Source organism: Crocuta crocuta, unplaced genomic scaffold (assembly GCF_008692635.1).
Source record: "Crocuta crocuta isolate KB4526 unplaced genomic scaffold, BGI_CrCroc_1.0 scaffold243, whole genome shotgun sequence".
NCBI lineage: Eukaryota > Metazoa > Chordata > Mammalia > Carnivora > Hyaenidae > Crocuta > Crocuta crocuta.
This window is the reverse complement of record NW_027529596.1, coordinates 2,462,095-2,479,256: the sequence shown is the minus strand read 5'-3', so window position 1 is coordinate 2,479,256 and position 17,162 is coordinate 2,462,095. Positions and strand designations below refer to the sequence as shown.

At 51.9% G+C, this 17,162-nt stretch overlaps 1 protein-coding gene across 1 annotated transcript in view; it reads right to left on the bottom strand.

Moving 5' to 3' along the window:
- Positions 1–7,534: 7,534 nt before the first annotated feature.
- Positions 7,535–17,162, bottom strand: part of GPA33 (glycoprotein A33) — a 21,949-nt gene continuing 12,321 nt past the window's right edge. Inside the window, exons 5-8 of the mRNA XM_077761765.1 lie at positions 16,011–16,163; positions 8,766–8,885; positions 7,949–8,066; positions 7,535–7,664 (exon numbers count right to left, since the gene is read on the bottom strand). Coding sequence (XP_077617891.1) covers positions 7,535–7,664; positions 7,949–8,066; positions 8,766–8,885; positions 16,011–16,163 — 521 coding nt within the window. The remainder of the gene's footprint in view (positions 7,665–7,948; positions 8,067–8,765; positions 8,886–16,010; positions 16,164–17,162) is intronic.

Here is a 17,162-nt window from a genome sequence, read left to right as displayed (position 1 = left end):
ATAATAAGAATAAGCACACCTAACTCTCAGATCTTCATTTCAGAACACCATTTCTCACTAAAATGGACAAGTGCTCTTTGGGGAAACAACTGATTTCAGGGCTGCAAAAGAGAAAGTACAAAATGAACCTGAAATACCTTGGGTCAGAAAGTGATGAAGTGCACTAAGAAGGATTGTCAGAGGTCAGAGAAGCCATCTAGAAAGGGGCTTCCACGGCCAAACCTGGGACTATTTGAGCATCAAAATAAAAAATGATAGCAACGAATTACAACCCAGGAGATAAAATAGAAACACAAGAGCTTACGGAGATTTAATAAATTGATGAGTAAGTTAAAAGTTTGATGAGAAATGGGATGTTTACATAGTCTCCAAGAAGTTCTCAAAAAAAAAAGTTATTGCAGTGGGAAAACAAGTACCTTTGGAGTGGAAACCACTTGCAGACACTGCTTTAATTCAGTGATCAAAGTTAACATTATCAGTAATAGGAAAATTAAAATCCTGCACCACCAGATAGGATGCAGTGAGGATGCGGCTTCATTTCTGTGATACTCTTCTCAAAAACACACAAGTTTAGTCATGAAGAAATAGCAGACAAACCCAAATTGAGAGACTTCCTCAAAATACCTAGCTTATCCTCATCAGAAGTGTCAGAGTCATGAAAATCAGAGAAAGACTGAGGAATTGTTTCAGACTGAATCTATATGAGATTGCTAGATGAAAGATGATAGATAGCTGATAGGTAGGTAGGTAGGTAGGTAGGTAGGTAGGTAGGTAGGTGGATGGATGGATGGATGGATGGATGGATGGATGGAAGGAAGGAAGGATGGATGGATGGATGGATGGATGGATGGATGGATGGATGGATAGATAGATAGATAGATAGATAGATAGATAGATAGATAGATAGATAGATGGATAGATAGAGATGTATACATACAACTAGATGCAAGGAGTAATTACTGGGGAAATTGGGAAAACAATGGGGTCTGAGGATACTGATCCTGGTTTCCTGACATTGATGGCTGTATTGTGGCTCCACAGGTGAATATCCTTACAGGGAGAGAATGCACATTAAATGTGACACATGTATAATACATCTTCAGGGCGATGGAGCACTGTGTTGGCATTCTCAGACGGTTCGGGAAAAAAAGTTTTTCATGTTATACTTACACATTTTTTGTAAGTTTGAGGTTATTTCAAGAAAAATAGGGTAAGGAGAAAAACAATCCAGTGAGAGAGAGTGTAGAACGGCACCACGTTCCGCACATGTTTGGCATCCCCCATGCACCTCTCCGGCAGCCTCTCCCAGACACCCGTGATGCAGTCGCAGGACGAGCCATCTGAAGAACCAATCCCCCATTTTCTGGAACTAGGAAGACATTGAAAGGCATTTGTTCTTCAGGCCCTCAAAATAGGACATAAGTGTTTCTAAATTCCTTTTTTGGAACTTAGACTGAGTCATCTCTGAATGAGCTTTTACTCTTTTAGAAGGTAGAAATGGGGGCACCTGGTGGCTCAGGCCTGTCAAGCGTCCTGGCTCTTGGTTTCAGCTCAGGTCATGGTCTCACGGTTCGTGAGTTCAAGCCCCGTGTTGGGCTCTGTGTTGATAGTGCAGAGCCTGCTTGGGGTTCTCTCTCTCCCTCTCTTTCTCTGCCCCTCCCCTGTTCATGCTCTCTCAGTCTCTCTCAAAATAAATAAACTTTAAAAAAGAAAAAGAAAACAATAGAAGGTAGAATGAATCCCTCTTCATCCCTTAAGAAGGTGCAGGGGGGGCAGAGGAGTGGGGGCGAAGAGACTTAGTGCCCAGTAAAAATATAATGCGTACCATTGGTTATAAGGGAAGGCAGATGTGTTGGTTATTCTTCATTTGCACCTTTCCCCACCTCTTCATTCTCTTGCCTTTTCTTCCTTGATTTTTACTCCAGGAGGCTGATCCCCAGAGTTGGCGTGACCTGATGGTGACCTGATGTGTTGCCATCTGGCTTCCACTTCAGTTCTGCCAGTGGGAGGCGGGCAGGGTGGGAGAGTGGTGTCTCCTCCCCTGCCCGCTGCCCGCATTGGTGCTGCCGTTCTGGCGTGAGCATCTCTCCATGACTTCACTTCCTGTCGGAAACCCCTTCACCATGTCTCCAGCCCCCACTGGGTTGTGGAAGGGTTCACTCCCTTCCCTCCCCTTGTCTTTTTGGGCCTTGGGGGGGGGGGGGGTGATGGCATTCCCAGACATGAGGAACAAGCTTTACCACAACGAAAGACAAAGCCTGAGCAATACACGGTGGCCTAAAAGCTAAATCTACTGCACAGATGCCTTCCTTTCATTCAAGAAGTGGCTTCAAGTTAAGCGATTTCAAGAATCGATTCACTTTGCTTTGTGTTAAAATGTGTGGCGAAGCCATGAATGCCAAGGAGGAGACGGTGAAGGTGGAGTAGATAGTGTGATTGTTGAGTATATTCACCACTTCTCCCTGAGAAGGACGGCGGGCCTGTGTCCTGGTGACACGTGATGCGCTCCATGTGACCAACTGGGAGCAGAGGGTGTGGCGGCCCCTGCCAGGCGGAAGCTGTATGAGAGTTCTCAGAGTCGGTCATTTCTCTTCTCCCTCTGCCATGAGACCCGCACCATCCCGAGAGCTGGGGTGATCCTCAGCCCGCATCCCACCATGAGGAAGACGTCAGCAGCCCTGAGCTCACCCGGGACCGCACATAATATGGGCAATAAACAACCCTTCGTTGCTGTGAGCCACTGAGATCTTAGTGTGTTACCNAAGCGTTGTTTTTTTAAAAGATGATCTAATGGTAAACCACCTTGCAATATATCCTGACCCCTTCCCACAGCTGGCAAAGGCAGGATATACACATACGCTAACATGAGAAGTCAAGTACAAAGATAGGCACATAGCTAAAATCAGCACACAGGCTAAAAGCTAATCATTTTTATTTTTTTTTTATTTTTATTTTTTTTTTAAAGATTTCTTTTTTTTTTTTTTTTAATTTTTTAAGGTTTTTTTAATTTATTTCTAGAGAGAGAGAGCGTGAGCAGGGGAGGGTCAGAGAGAGAGGGAGTCACAGACTGAAATAGGCTCCAGGCTCTGAGCTGGCAGTCAGCACACAGCCCGACGCGGGGCTCGAACCCACGAACCGCGAGATCATGACCTAAGCGAAAGTCGGACGCTCAACCGACTAAGCCACCCAGGCGCCCCAAAGCTAATCGTTTTTAAAAGGAGATCCCCCAACTCCTCAGCCAGATGAATTGCCTGGGTCATTAAAATTTTTTTTAATGTTTCTTTTATTTTTGAGAGAGAGACAGAGAGAGACAGAGTGTGAGCAGAGAAGGGCAGAGAGAGAAGAAGACACAGAATCCTAAGCAGCTCCAGGCTCCGAGCTGTCAGCACAGAGCCCGACGTGGGGCTCGATCCCACAAACCATGAGATCATGACCTGAGCTGAAGTTGGACACCGACTGAGCCACTCAGGCGCCCTGTCTTCATCTTTTTTTTTTAAAATTTTGATAAGTCAGTTGCTATAGAAACGAACATCAAAAGTGTTTGAGGGTCAAAGTTTGATGAGATACTTGCCGTTAACCGCACAGATTTAGCCCCACTGTATTTTTGCTGGAAATGTTGTTTTAAAAGTGATTCAGTTATAAAATTCCACTGGTTTTCTGTGGTCTGCCCCTTACCCTAATTTTCTTGTAAGCCCTATTATTTTTAGTGTGTGATTTTGCAGAATGCAAGGGTTTTTGGAAATGCACATATATAGTGTTATGTCTGAAATGCCTATATTATAGTAGATAACAATTCCCACATGCACATTTAAAACAAACAAAACCCTGTAAGTCTTTTTTCATCCATGCCTTTCCCCCATGCCGTCGTACTGTACATATGCATGGGGTCACGAGGAAATGCCGTCAAGTAGAAAGAACACGGTCTGTAGAATCGGACAGAACTGAGTCTAATCCTACTACCTATGTTAACTCGGATGACGTTGTCTCCCTGGGCCTCGGCTTCCTCATCTGTGATGGAAAGGGTAGAAAGGACTTTCTGGAAATTGGCCAGAAGAGAGCCAATCTCCATGAACAAACTCAAGAGCCAATAGCTGAGTGTCCCTGAGGAGGTCCTTCCCACTGGACAGCACTTTCCAGTACGGACTAGGGACACCCCCTGCCGACGCTCAGGGTCCTGAACCAGGGCCCCCTCCGGGGATGGCGAATCGTCCACCATCCCCCCAGATACCATGATGCCTGGTGACACACAGGCTCTCTGAACATAACTTGCTTCCCTTGTTCTAATTCCGTGTTCAATAAGCATCCGAGAGCATGGCACTCGGGGGGTGAGAATGCCTGGGGTAGGTAGACAGAAAGCCTGGTCTGCCTAACAGCCGCAAAATGGCAAAGTGGCGTTCTGTGTTTATTCAGATTGCTAAAACTCACTGTGCTTCAGCTTCCTCAACTGTAACACGGGAATAATTATAGCGTCCAACTCTCCAAGTTGCTGCGAGGCTTAGGAGAGCTATGTGGAAAGGGTTTGGAACCGTGGCTGGCTCAGAGCCAGGGCTACCCGAGTGTTTGCTATTAGTATTGTACATCAAGCTCTGTGAGGTCGGGTAATGTCACTCTGCCTTTGAAAGCACAAAAGCAACTTAAGAACAAGACCCTGAAGAGTGGCTGATTTACCAAGGTTCGTATTGATTTGAAGGAACCTCTCTGGGCAGCCGGAGTCCTCCCTTGGGTGATAATATGCATGCCTCATCTTACCATGTGTCTTCGTATTTGAAACTATAAATAAGGATTGTATGAACAACTGTCTCATATGCCCAGCACACAATCTTCCCTCAGTCATTGGTGGCCTTTGTCTCTCTTCTCAAGCACCATAAGTCTGTGAGCTGTCAGCGGAAACCACAAATTGGGAAGGGAATGCCTGACTGCCTGAGGAGACTGGTTCTGACCAGAAGAAAACCTGCAACCATCTAATTCCCATTGAGTTTCTGGACTGAAATGAGCTCAGGAGACTGTAGCCTTGCTGGCTGATAATGTGATTTGAGATTCAAGTAAAAGACCCCACACTGGAGTACGGATGGGTCACCACCCCTCTTCCACTGATAAAACCACTCATTTTCCGTCAAGATGCAGCTCAAACGTCACTTCCTCTTTGGAGCTTTCTTGAACTCCCTGAGGGTCCCCACTGTGTTCCTACGGCGTCTTCTCCGTCTCCTGTAATTATGTTCCTGTCTGTTACTTCCATTAGACTTCACCTCCTCCGGAGTAAGAGTGCCGTAGTGATCTTTATACACCCTGCATCCAGCACAGTGCTTGGTAATACGCACTCACGAAATATTTGTTATTGAATTAATGCCTTAGGTCCTGACCTAAGGTCATTGAATTAATGCAATGGGCCCTGATTTCCCCTATTCTCGTACTCGAGCCTGGAGCTAAGGCACATGAACCTTCAGAGCCTTTCCAGAGGCAGAGAGACCAGCCAGCCCAAACTAGAGGAGGCGGCCACCGGCCCTTCCACAGCTACCTCAACAACACGCTGGTGGAGCCTTGCACCCTGAGGGCGGGAAGGCACCTCCGTGTATCTAGAAGACCAGGATGTGACCCTGGGCAAGATACACCGATACCAAACATTATTTATTCAGCAGACATTTATCAAGTGTCAGCCTGTGCCAGGCCCTCAATGAGATTCAGTTCGTGTCCTCATAAATCGGTAGAAGCCGACCATGGTAACAGGTGCGGGGACAGGAGGGAGCACGGGGTGCCACGGGAAGGGACATGGTAGAGAGAACTTTGAACGTGTAGCAGGGGAGACATTGTCAAAGGCGAGAACGAACTGTGGACCACGCGGCTTTGAGGAGGGAGAGCCACCTGTTCCCTCTGACAGCTCGAATGGGAGGACTGCTCCCTCCTCTCTCTCAGGAGGGGCGCCATGTCGGGCTTAACCATCTCCACCATCTTCCCCGAAGCCTGGGGACTGACTGCCAGGCCCGCCATGGTCTGTCCAGCACTTTACCTGGCATGTCTCTCCGCTACCAGGTAGGATTCTGTCCTGTCCCTAGCAACCACCAGAGACAGCCTGGCCCTACTATGGCCATGGGCAATGGGACCCACAGGATCTGACCCTCTATTCTCACCACACCACGTGGCCTTGCCTCTCCTAGGAAGCCGATGAGGGGTACAGAAAGGAGACACAAACTCATGAGACACAAGATTCACCTTGGTGTGAACACGCCCCACGTCAAAATAGAAATCAGAATTTCCCCTAAAAAGTTTACTATTACTGATAGCATTTTGAACAAACCAAAGAACTTAACAAAAAATATAAAAGATAAATATATATTTTTAATCGCAAATAGCCAACAGATTTACAGAATTGGCTTTCTGATCACCCAGAAAAGACAACGATGTTTACTTAGTAGGAGCTGCCTTTGGGTCAGACTGGCCACGGGGCCACGAGCCCTAAGCCGGGACACGTGGTGAGCTCCCTGCCGGCAGAGGAGTCGGGGCAGGACGACCGTCCCCCCGGGAGCGGAGCCAGAGCCAGGCAGGGCCAGGGCTGGGTGTCAGGACGCGGGTGGGCAGCCCGGCTATGCTGACCTGGACGGAGTCCCCGGGACGTGAGAATGTGGGACCAGCTGCAAACAAGCTCCCGTGTGCACACGTGTGTGTTAAATCAGTGCGCACTTCCTGCCCCAAACTAGCAAGAGGGCTTGGGTGGGAGTCGTGGGTGCACCAACATCACAGAGACCAGGGAGGGGAGAGTCAGCCTCACAAAGCAGGTGCCCGACTTCAGCCGGAGGAGCCCCTGCCCGCGCGGTGGGGGAGCCCAGACATTAGGGAGTTATTGTAATGTTAGTGTAGGGCGTTAGTGTAACGCCCAGACGGCTGCCGCGGGGCCCACGATGAGCGTGGGGAGGAGGTGACCAGACCGTCCCCACGTGCAGGAGGGTCAGGCTTGAGCCACAGGAGCCCCTGGGATTTGACACGGGCCTGCTGGGGGCACAGAGAGGGAAGCCGCCCGCACCCCAGCTGGAGAGAGGAATCCAGGAGCCCCGGAGGAAGCGGGCAGTGGGTGCTGAGCTTCTGGAAAGCGCCGGAAATCGGGTGGGAGGGGGCTGGAGGCCAAAGTGGGTCCCCAAGCAGGAGTTTTCACTTAGGTTGGATGAAGAACAGGGAGTCCTTCACGGACTCATTACTCTGTCTTTTATTCAACAAACACGCAGCATGCAGGCCCCGCCCCCCACCCGCCACCCCTGGGTGCACCTGCTGGGCCCATCGCAGGAGCTCGGCCGGGCTGGGTGCTGGGAGCCACCACCAGCTCCAGAGGAAGGAGGGGCCCAGGGTGAGGGCCCGGCCCGAGCCAGGTAGGGAGGTGGCTTCCTGGGTGAGCAGGGTCAGTCCCCAGGGAGACCCCTTGGCCAGGTCCCCCCGGAGAGGGTAGGGGAAGGGGCGGCGCATCGGTGGCGGGACGGAGGCGGGGTGAGGAGGGGGGCGGGGGCAGAGGACCGAGCAGTCCTCCCGGACCCCGGCCGCGTGTGCGCCCTCAGCGGTCGGCGAGGCCCGGGGACTCCCGCCCGTAGCTCCTCCGGTCTTCTATCCGGTCTTCTATCCGGTCGCCATCCTCCTCCTCCCTCCCCGTCTGCTCTGGAGGCTTCACGTAGGCCACCCGGTCCCTGTGGGCACGAGGGGCGGGGTCGGGCCTCGAGCTCGCTGGGAAGAGCAGCCCCGGGCCCTGCCACCCCCCCACCAGACGCAAAGGGACCCCGGGCTGGGGGCGGGCGGGGGGCACGGATTCACGCGCTCGGGGATGGCCGGCTGCAACTGGACCAGGACAGGCCGCAGGGAGCCGGGGCCGCGGGATCGAGTCAGGTCGGGGCGGCGTGGCCAGAAGAGCCCCCCGGGGCCGTGACCCCCCCCCAATCAGAGCCTCGCCATCGGGCTGTCCCCACACACTCACGGCTTCGTGTCCCCGGCCTCGCCCCGGCAGCAGCAGCAGTAGATGGCGACGCCGAGGAGGACGATGGCCGCGGCCAGGCCCCCCGCGATGCCCGCGTACAAGGCCACGTTCATGGAGGCTGCGGGACACAGAGCGGCCAGGTGCACCTCCGGGGCCGCAGAAGCGCGGGCTCCGGGCGGCAGCAGGCTGGCGAGGACGAACCGGACCACGGAGGGCCCCCCCCCCCAAAGGCCCAGGCCCCTCCCAGCCCAGGGCAGCCAGCTTCTAGCCCACTCCGCGAGGCACGGCCTGGCGGGAGGGTCCCCGGGTGGGGCTGGGGACCCTTCGGGATGGACGTGTACGCAGATACACAGGCCAACGGATGTGGGTCTCAACACTCCCTGGGCTGCCCAGGCTCCTAAGAAGCCCTCAGCTGTCGGCCATGCCGGGTCCTCTCCGGCTTGTCCTTGAGCTGGTCAGGGTGACCGGGATGAGGTCCAGACTCTGCGGCCGCTGACTCCGGGCACCTCCCCGCAGCCCCCGAGCAGCCCTAAGGGCAGGTGGGACTGAGCAGGTCTCCAGAAGTCAGTCCGAGGCTCTTCTTCCAAAGAACCAAGGGAACAGGACTGGCCTCTAGGCAAGGGGGCCTGGGGCAGGAGCATCTAGATGTCCGACGCCACCCCAACTACCCTGCCAGCCGGTGACCCTAAAGAGGCTCCCCTGATTCACCTCCACAGGCTTTCTCTCTGCTGCCTCTTTGGACCCCAAGCCAGTGATCTTCTGGCCTCCGTCCACTCCCCCTACCCTTTCCCTCCCTCCACACCCCAACCGTTCTTACGAGGTCTGACAGCCAAGGTGATGTTACAGGACTCCGTCCCCACCTCGTTGCTGGAGGTGCAGGTGTAATAGCCTGACATATCTGTGGAGATGTTCTTCAGAGAGAGAGTCTGGCCTGTGACTGGGAAGGAAGAACAGTCAGGGTGAGGGGACTGGGCGCCACAGTCTGGAAGCAGCTGGCAATCCGGAAGCCGGAGCTCCTAGGTGGACACGCGCACTGCCACTGAACTTGTCTGAGCCTCCTCCAGAAAACGGAGAAAATATCCACCTCTGGGCCTTCTAGAACAACTGCAGGCAGGAACGCACAACTCTGAGTGCTTAGAATTCAAACCCCTTGGGTTTGTAGCCTGGTGCCGCCACGGATTAATTTTGTGACTTTGGCCCAGGAATTTAGCTGCACTGAACCTTAGCTTCTTTACTTAAAAATGGAAATAATCATAATCCCCAGCAGATGTGGAAATTGTGAGCATAAAATGAGGTACTAATCCATACAGGCCCACAACAGAATGTCTGGTGTACAGTCAGTGCTCGGGAAACATAAAACATATTATGCAGTACATGAAAATGCTTTATAAGTAGAAAATGTGGTTATAACCACTTTGAGGATCTTCAGAAACGGGATCCTTTAGCTTGGACTCGTGGAAGAAGTCTTTAAGAAATGGTCCAATTGTCCTCATGAGAAACCGTCCTGCTAAATCTGTGATCCTGTGGATTTCTTCACCTTGGAAGGGAGAGCTGTAGGCTTAGACATATTTCCTGTCCTCACAAATGCTTCATCATAACCGCTATTCAGAGTGGAGAGGTGGAGACCTTTTCCACTAATTTGCTGCAGAGTTAGCCTCAAAAGATTCTGCTGCCACCAGGTGGTTCGATTTCATGCAGAGGAGATGTCTGACATGGTAAGGAGGATCCAGTCACTGCACTGCTCAGGCATTTCCCAGGCGGCCCATAATCTCCAATACCAAGTCCAGGCTTTCTCGGACTTATTTCACTTAGCATAATCCTCTGTAGCTACATCCATGTCATTGCAGACGGCAGATCTCCTTCTTTTTATGGCTGAATGATATTCCGTTTTATATATATACACGCCTTCTTTTCCATTCAACAATCAATAGACACTTGGGCAGCTTCAATATCTTGGCTACTGTAAATAATGCTGCTATAAACGTAGGGGTGCCTGTATCTTTTTGAATTCGTGTTTTTTTATTCTCTGGGTGAATAACTTTCTGAGGAAACTCCATCCTGTTTTCCACATATGTGAACTTCAAGAAACAAAACAAATGAGCAAAGGGAAAAGAGACAGAGACACATCAAGGAACACACTATCATTAGTAGAGAACAAATTGAGGGTGAACAGAACGGAAGAGGGTGTGAGGTGGGTGAAATGGGTGATGGGGATTAAGACATGCACTTGTGGTGATGAGCATTGGGTGCTGTATGGAATTGGTGAATCAGTATATTTTACACCTGAAACTAATATAATGTTGGATGTTAACTGGAATTAAAATTAAAACTTAAAAACAATAGCAAGTCCAGCCTCCTTAGTCTCCTCGCAGGGTCACAGATCCGGTCCCCATGTCCAGCCAGTCCACTACCTGGTGTCCAGCCCCACCCCTGCCCTGCCCCCACACCCCTGCACGATTGTATCTTGGTGTGGATTTCCCTTGTCTGCATGTGCTACTTGGCACACTTCCTCAAATATGATTTCCTATGATATTCTCACCAATCGTGTATAGAAGGCAGAACAAATATTTCAATCTCCAACGTCACAGAGGTAACTGGGGGGTCAGAGAAGTTAAGGTGCTTGCCCACGGTAGCAAAATTAAGAAACGACAACATGTAACAAAAATCCTGTTCTAGGTCTAGAACTCCCTGGAATGATTGACAATTTTCTTTAAAAATATATATACATTCTAGGGGCGCCTGGGTGGCTTAGTCGGTTAAGCGTCCGACTTTCGCTTAGGTCATGATCTCGCGGTTCGTGGGTTTGAGCCCCGCGTCGGGCTCTGTGCTGACTGCCAGCTCAGAGCCTGGAGCCTGTTTCAGAGTCTGTGACTCCCTCTCTCTCTGACCCTCCCCTGCTCACGCTCTCTCTCTCTCTCCTAGAAATAAATAAAAAAACATTTTAAAAAAATGACTAAAAATATATATACATTCTAAAAGCAATGTGTGTTCACTATGAGAATTTGTACATGACATTAAGCTATTATTTCCATTCAATCCAGTCCAGAAAATCTTTAGATGCTGATAGCATCCTCTCCCAACAAGATGAAGAGGGTCCGTGTCCTCCTGGCATGAAGAATGACAGACAGAAACCCGGGTGAAAGTGGAAATTCGACGTGGGTTTATAGTAAGGGGGGCTAACCTCATCTGAAAGGGCGGGAAAAGCCGATATAAAGAACAGAGAATAAAATAAAATCATCTAGACTCTCACCAGCTAGAAATAACAGCTGGTGATTTGGGTTATTTTCTTCCAATCTTCTCCCATGCGCTTTCTTTAGAGTCTTCCCTTGAACCCCCCAGCACTATTTCTGGATGCTCACTCTCTATAAAATGCTACCTCTTCTATCCTATAGTTTCATATACCTCTGAGTGTTTTCTGGAATTTGGCTTACACGTGACATTAACATACGGTGCTAAAAAAGGGGTCCATGATCGAAGCAATTTTAGAAATCAAGAGAGGGTTAAATAAGTTTTTTAAGAACAGAACTCTTAGAGCTTCTAAGATGCTACTGAGCACTCTGTGTCCTTAAACTGGGGGCTATGTAAGGGATAGAGGGGTGCTGATGCACGGGGCACATGGACCCCAATGTGTATAGCAGCACTTTCAACAACAGCCAAACCATGGGAAAAGCCTAAATGGCCAGCGGCTGATGAACGGATCAAGAAGATGTGGTTTAGACACATGGAATACTACTTGGAAATGAGAAAGGATGAACTCGTGCCATTTGCAGCAACGTGGATGGAACTGGAAGGTGTTATGCTGAGCGAAATAAGTCAGACAGAGAAGGACAGATACCATGTGTTTTCATTCATATTGTGTTTCAGGAGAAACTGAACAGAGGCCCATGGGGGAGGGGAAGGGGAAAAAATAGTTACAAACAGAGAGGGAGGGAGGCAAACCACAAGAGACAAATACAGAGAACAAATTGAGGATGGACAGGGAGGGGGGAGAGGGGACATGGGTGATGGGCATAGAGGAGGGCGCTTGTTGGGATGAGCCCTGGTGTTGTACGTAAGCCAACTTAACAATAAATTATGTTTAAAAGATAAAAGCTAAAATCAAATGGGACTTATGGTATTAAAGTTCTTATTTTCTAAACTAACTGGGTATATTTTTTTAAGAGGCATCTTGAAGGATGGGAAATGCTCTGTGACGCTGGGAATACTTAGGGGTCTATAGCCCTTATCAGGATCCCCTACTCAGAGTGAGAGACTCAGCCTGTGTGTAAGGTGTACACAGCGCGCTGCAGGCAGATCAGGACAGAAGACCTCAGAGGGTCTCCTAGGGCCTTCCCGTTACCAGAGGCCAGCTTTGGGCTCCGGGCCTTGCTCCTCAAAGGCAACGTGGCCATTGGAAACTGCTCTGGGATTAACCCATGTACATCCACAAGATCGGCTCTTATTCTGAGGTGGGGCCCCCAAGTCCCTTTTCAAACTCTTTAGAAAGGACCTAATACTATTCCTGAAAACTCGGCTAAAGCTAATGTTTCCGCTGCGGTGGCGACCCCTTGTGGTGGAGAAGGGGAACGCAAGGACACTTAGCCTCCCAGTCCCCTGGGCTCCTGGAGAAACTTCCCACAGGATCCTGGTCTCGGGGGCACTGGTGTCTTATTGGTCAGATTTGGCTTTCCCGTCCCCAGCCGCTCTCCACGCGTGCCCTCCAAACTCGATCCTTCTCCACAAGCTCGGGCAGCCACCCCTCATCCAGGGCCCTCAAGATCCTCCCTAGCTGCAGGGCCCCCGCCCACCCTTCAACCTTTCAAGAACCTCCTCCCCTAAAGTGCTCTACCCCCAACCCCCCGCCCTCCTTCGCTGAGACCCCAGCCCCTACTCCATCTGTACATGAAGCTCAGCTGAGTGGGGTGGGATTTAGAAGGATGCTCAGAACATCCCACACGGGTCTCCTCTCACCCTCTTCTCAACCCTCGGGGAAGGTGGTATCGGGATCGTCCTGGTTTTTCAGATGAGGAGACTGAGGGTCAGAGAGGCTGTGAGTGACTTCCAGCTACAAAGTGTCGGGTCAGGACTGACACTCCTGCTTCCCGCGGCCTCCTCCACCCACTTCTAAGTGAGGAAGCCCCTCTTCTGTCTTCAGACGCAGGAGGGCGGAGGGACCCTGTGTCCACCGCGGACTCACGTGTGTTAAACGTCAGAACGAGGCCTGCGCTCACCGGAGAAGATGGCATAGACCCGAGCGCTCGGTGCGGCAGGNAAGCTTGTGCGGTTTTTAGCACTGCCCGCTCCCCCGGCTGGCACTCCCAGAACTGGATTCTGACTCCCAGCAAATCTTAAATTGAAGCGGGACAAAGCGTTTCCAAAGGCAGTGTGTGCGTCTCCCTTCCACCCCCTGTCATGCCCTGGTCGGGTTCCTCCCCTTCCATCCCTGGAAGACTGGGTTTTGGCTTCTCGCAGCCGGGGGTCTTTCTGATGGAGGCAGGAGAGCTGTAAGGGGGTCTGCTCCGTGAGGCCCTCGGAGGGAGCCCGGGGCCTGCAGGGGAGAGGCCAGCCTCCCCGCCCGGGATCTCCCACTGCCGCTCCTCTCACGCTGCTACCTCCCTCCTTCTGCAGCACATGCCCCACCCCGGCCGCACCCGACACTCAGATCCCCGGGACAGAGTCCTCCCTCAGCCTCTAGCTCCCGTGACACACAGCGAGTACCACCTGGCACTGGGGAGTGCTCACCACCAGCCAGGCACTGGCCTCCATGCCTTATGTGTACTGTTTAAAAATTTTGTTAATGTTTATTTATTTTTGAGAGAGACAGAGACAGAATGTGAGCAGGGGAGGGGCAGAGAGAGAGGGAGACACAGAATCCCAAGCAGCTCCAGGCTCTGAGCTGTCAGCACAGAGCCTGACGCGGGGCTTGAACCCACGAACTCTGAGAACATGACCTGAGCCGGAGTTGGACGCTCAACCGAACACCCAGGTCCCCATACATGTAGTTAAAAATTTTTTTTTAAAGTTTATTTATTTATTTTGAGAGAGACAGAGACAGCGTTAAGGGGGGGAGGGCAGAGAGAGAGGGGGAGAGAGAGAATCCCAAACAGGCTCTGCGCTGACAGTGCGGGGCTCAAACTCATGAAACCATGAGATCGTGACCTGAGCCGAAACCAAGAGTCGGACACTTAACTGACTGAGCCGCCCGAGGCGTCCTACGTGTACTTGTATTTAATCTGTGCGGGGGCTGTACAAATAAGTACTAGTTTTGTGCCCACTTTACAGACGAAGAAACTAAGAGAGACTAAGTCAATTGCCATGGTCACATAGTTAGCAAGTGGCAGAGCCGGGATTCAAACCCACACCATGCTCCTGGCCACCAGGCTCTGTGGCAGCTCAGATGCCCCCTCTTAGAAGCCTGCTTCGATCCCCTTCGGCATCGCCTGGTTTACGTCACCGCTGGGCATAACACTAGCACAGCGTTCGCCACCGCGCCACCTCCAGCTCTGGGTCTCCATGCACGCGTGGCTAGGAGGCGGGGAGACAGCCACTGCCCATGGCGACCTCTGCTGGGGTCACCAGGTCATCCGCAGGCCAGAGGCCCCGGGCCACAGACCCAACGGAGAGCACCAGTGCTTCCAACAGAAATTCCAGACACTCGATAACAATTTGCCAACCACGGGGCGCCTGGGTAGTTCCGTCGGTTGACCATCTGACTGACTCTTGATTTTGGCTCCGGTCATGATCCCAGGGTCGTGGGATCCATCAAGCCCCGAGTCAGGCTCTGCACTGAGCAGGGAGCCTGCCTAAGATTCTCCTCTCCTCTCTCTCTCTCTCTCTGCCCCTCTCCCTACCATGACTCATACGTGCTCTCTTCCTCTCTCTAAAAAAAAAAATTTGCCAGCCAGAAATACGTAAACCAAACTGGAAGCTTGTTGAAATCTACATTACACCTTCTAATTTACATTAGATTGAGTGGTGTTTTGTTTTGTTTTGTTTTGTTTTACTTTTAAGAAGGTCTTATTTTGCCCCCATGTGACTGTGCAGGACAGAGTGACAAAGCTCATCCTGGTTTGACCAAAGCCTCAATCTGCACACCACCCGGCGGGGTCACCGGGCCCCAGGGGCTCTTCCTTAGCCCCGCCCACCGCGCTGCCCTGGCCTCGACCATGCCTTCCTTGTCACCCACACCGAGCCAAGGACCTTCCACAAGTTAAGCCAACTGGCACCTTTCAGACCTTGTCTTTTTTGATCTCCCGAAAACCCTGGGTGTGCCAAGCGGGTTCGGGGCCCAAAGATTCCACCGAGGTGTGGCTCCAAGGTAATGGCAGTAAGGTATTTATATATTTATATACGGCTCTTCTTCTTCTTCTTCTTCTTCTTCCTTCTTCTTCTTCTTCTTCTTCTTCTTCTTCTTCTTCCTCTTCTTCTTCCTCTTCCTCTTCTTCCTCTTCTTCCTCTTCTTCCTCTTCCTCTTCTTCCTCCTCCTCCTCCTCCTCCTCCTTCTTCTCCTCTTTCTTCTCCTTCTTCTTCTTTTTTTCGGTTTGTTTCCTGACCAACGGTGAAATACCAAGCCGCCTGGTGCAAAGCTGGTCTCCAGCCAACCACAGCTGGACCCGCCACCTCCTTCTCTGAGAATGTGGGACCCATACAGGGGACCTGGTCGTGTGGGTGGGCACACCCATAAGCGGGGGCCCTGGGTGGGAAGCTGGGGTTCAGTGGGGCCTCAGATGTGTACTTTAGGACACGATCACAGTCAAAATTAAAATCCTGCTCAGGGCTGTGGCACGGAGTGGCTATCCAGACAGCTTACTCAAGAGAATTGAGTTGCGGGGGGAATAAAGATAACATGTGCTTCCACTGGGGGCTTTACGTGACTCACTTCTATTTCCCACGACCACCTATACGATGGGTATTATCATGGGTTAATGTAGAGATGCTGGACGATATCTAAGGCGGACTGCAGGGTGGGGGTAAGGGGCCGCCTTCCCGGGGGCCTCACCGGTCAGCCCAGGGTCTCCCCCTGCAGCCCTAGCCAATCCCCTGCATTTTGGGGTGTCTGGGGGGCGCCTGTCTTCCCTGTTACCTGGCGGGGTGGGCCGCTCCTTGTTCTGGATGTCGTAGCTCTTCCAGCTGTACTGGGGGGCAGGAGAGCCCTCCCCTGATTGGCAGGTCAGCTGGATGTTGTTCCCAATCACGGTCTCCCCCTCGATGCCGCAGTCTGGTTTGGAGGGCGGGACTGTCCAGGGAAGGACCAAAGAGAAGGCATGAATCAGGCGGGGCTTGGCGACAGCCACCTCCCACCCCAGAAACACACACATTCTGCTTTCTTTGTTCTCGGGCGGAGAAATTCATAGCTAGTGGTGAGAACTACTGGCTTAAGGTCAATCCAGCCCAAGTATCTCCTCCGGGGCCTGTCACCGGCACGGAGAGTGCAAGGTTAGAGTCACGGCCGCTACGAAGGTGAGGCCCAGAGAGGAGACTAAGCACGAGCCCGGTGGGACTAGAACCCAGGTCTTCTGACTCCACGGCCAGTGCTCTCCCCACCAGCCCCTGCGAGCTCCCTGTGACGTTGGCTCATCTCCTGCCATTTTAGGGAAATCCCGCGATCCCTCGGTGCTCCCATCTGTAAGATAAGGGGACAGCAGACTTTTTCTGTAAAGGGACAGAAGTAGTATTTTGGACTTCGTGGGCTTCCGCTTTGTAAATGATGCTTTATCCACACAAAACCCATTCGTAGCTTGCAGGCCATATACGAACAGGCCCAGGCGGGCTTTGCCCGCATCTGCCTGCCCCTGGGCTAGGGGCACCCCCTCGCTCTGCAGCCCTTCAGCCCAGACTTCTCAGGAATATTCCCTTTGTGTTAAGCATGCTTGTTCCGTGTGCTGCTGGTAGAATGCCACGGCTCCGAGTACCTGGGCGATCGGAGAGACCGCAGGTGGCAGCAGAGTTAAGTGCTGGGTGGGTGAGGCCAGAAGGGGTCGGGGTGGGGGTGGGGGACAGAGAGGCAGAGACCGGGAAAGGGAAGCCTACAGAAAGGAGGTTCCAGAAACCAACAGGCGCCCTGAACTCAGTGCCAGCCTGATCCCCTCCAGCTCCTGAGGACCGTAAGCCGGTGACTTCACTCGACACTAACTACCTCCGTGTGGGGTGGTTCATCCTGCAAACCATATTGTCTGTGCCTGACACCGCCGGGCACTGGGATGACACAGCGAGTGACTTCCCGTGTCCCAGGAGA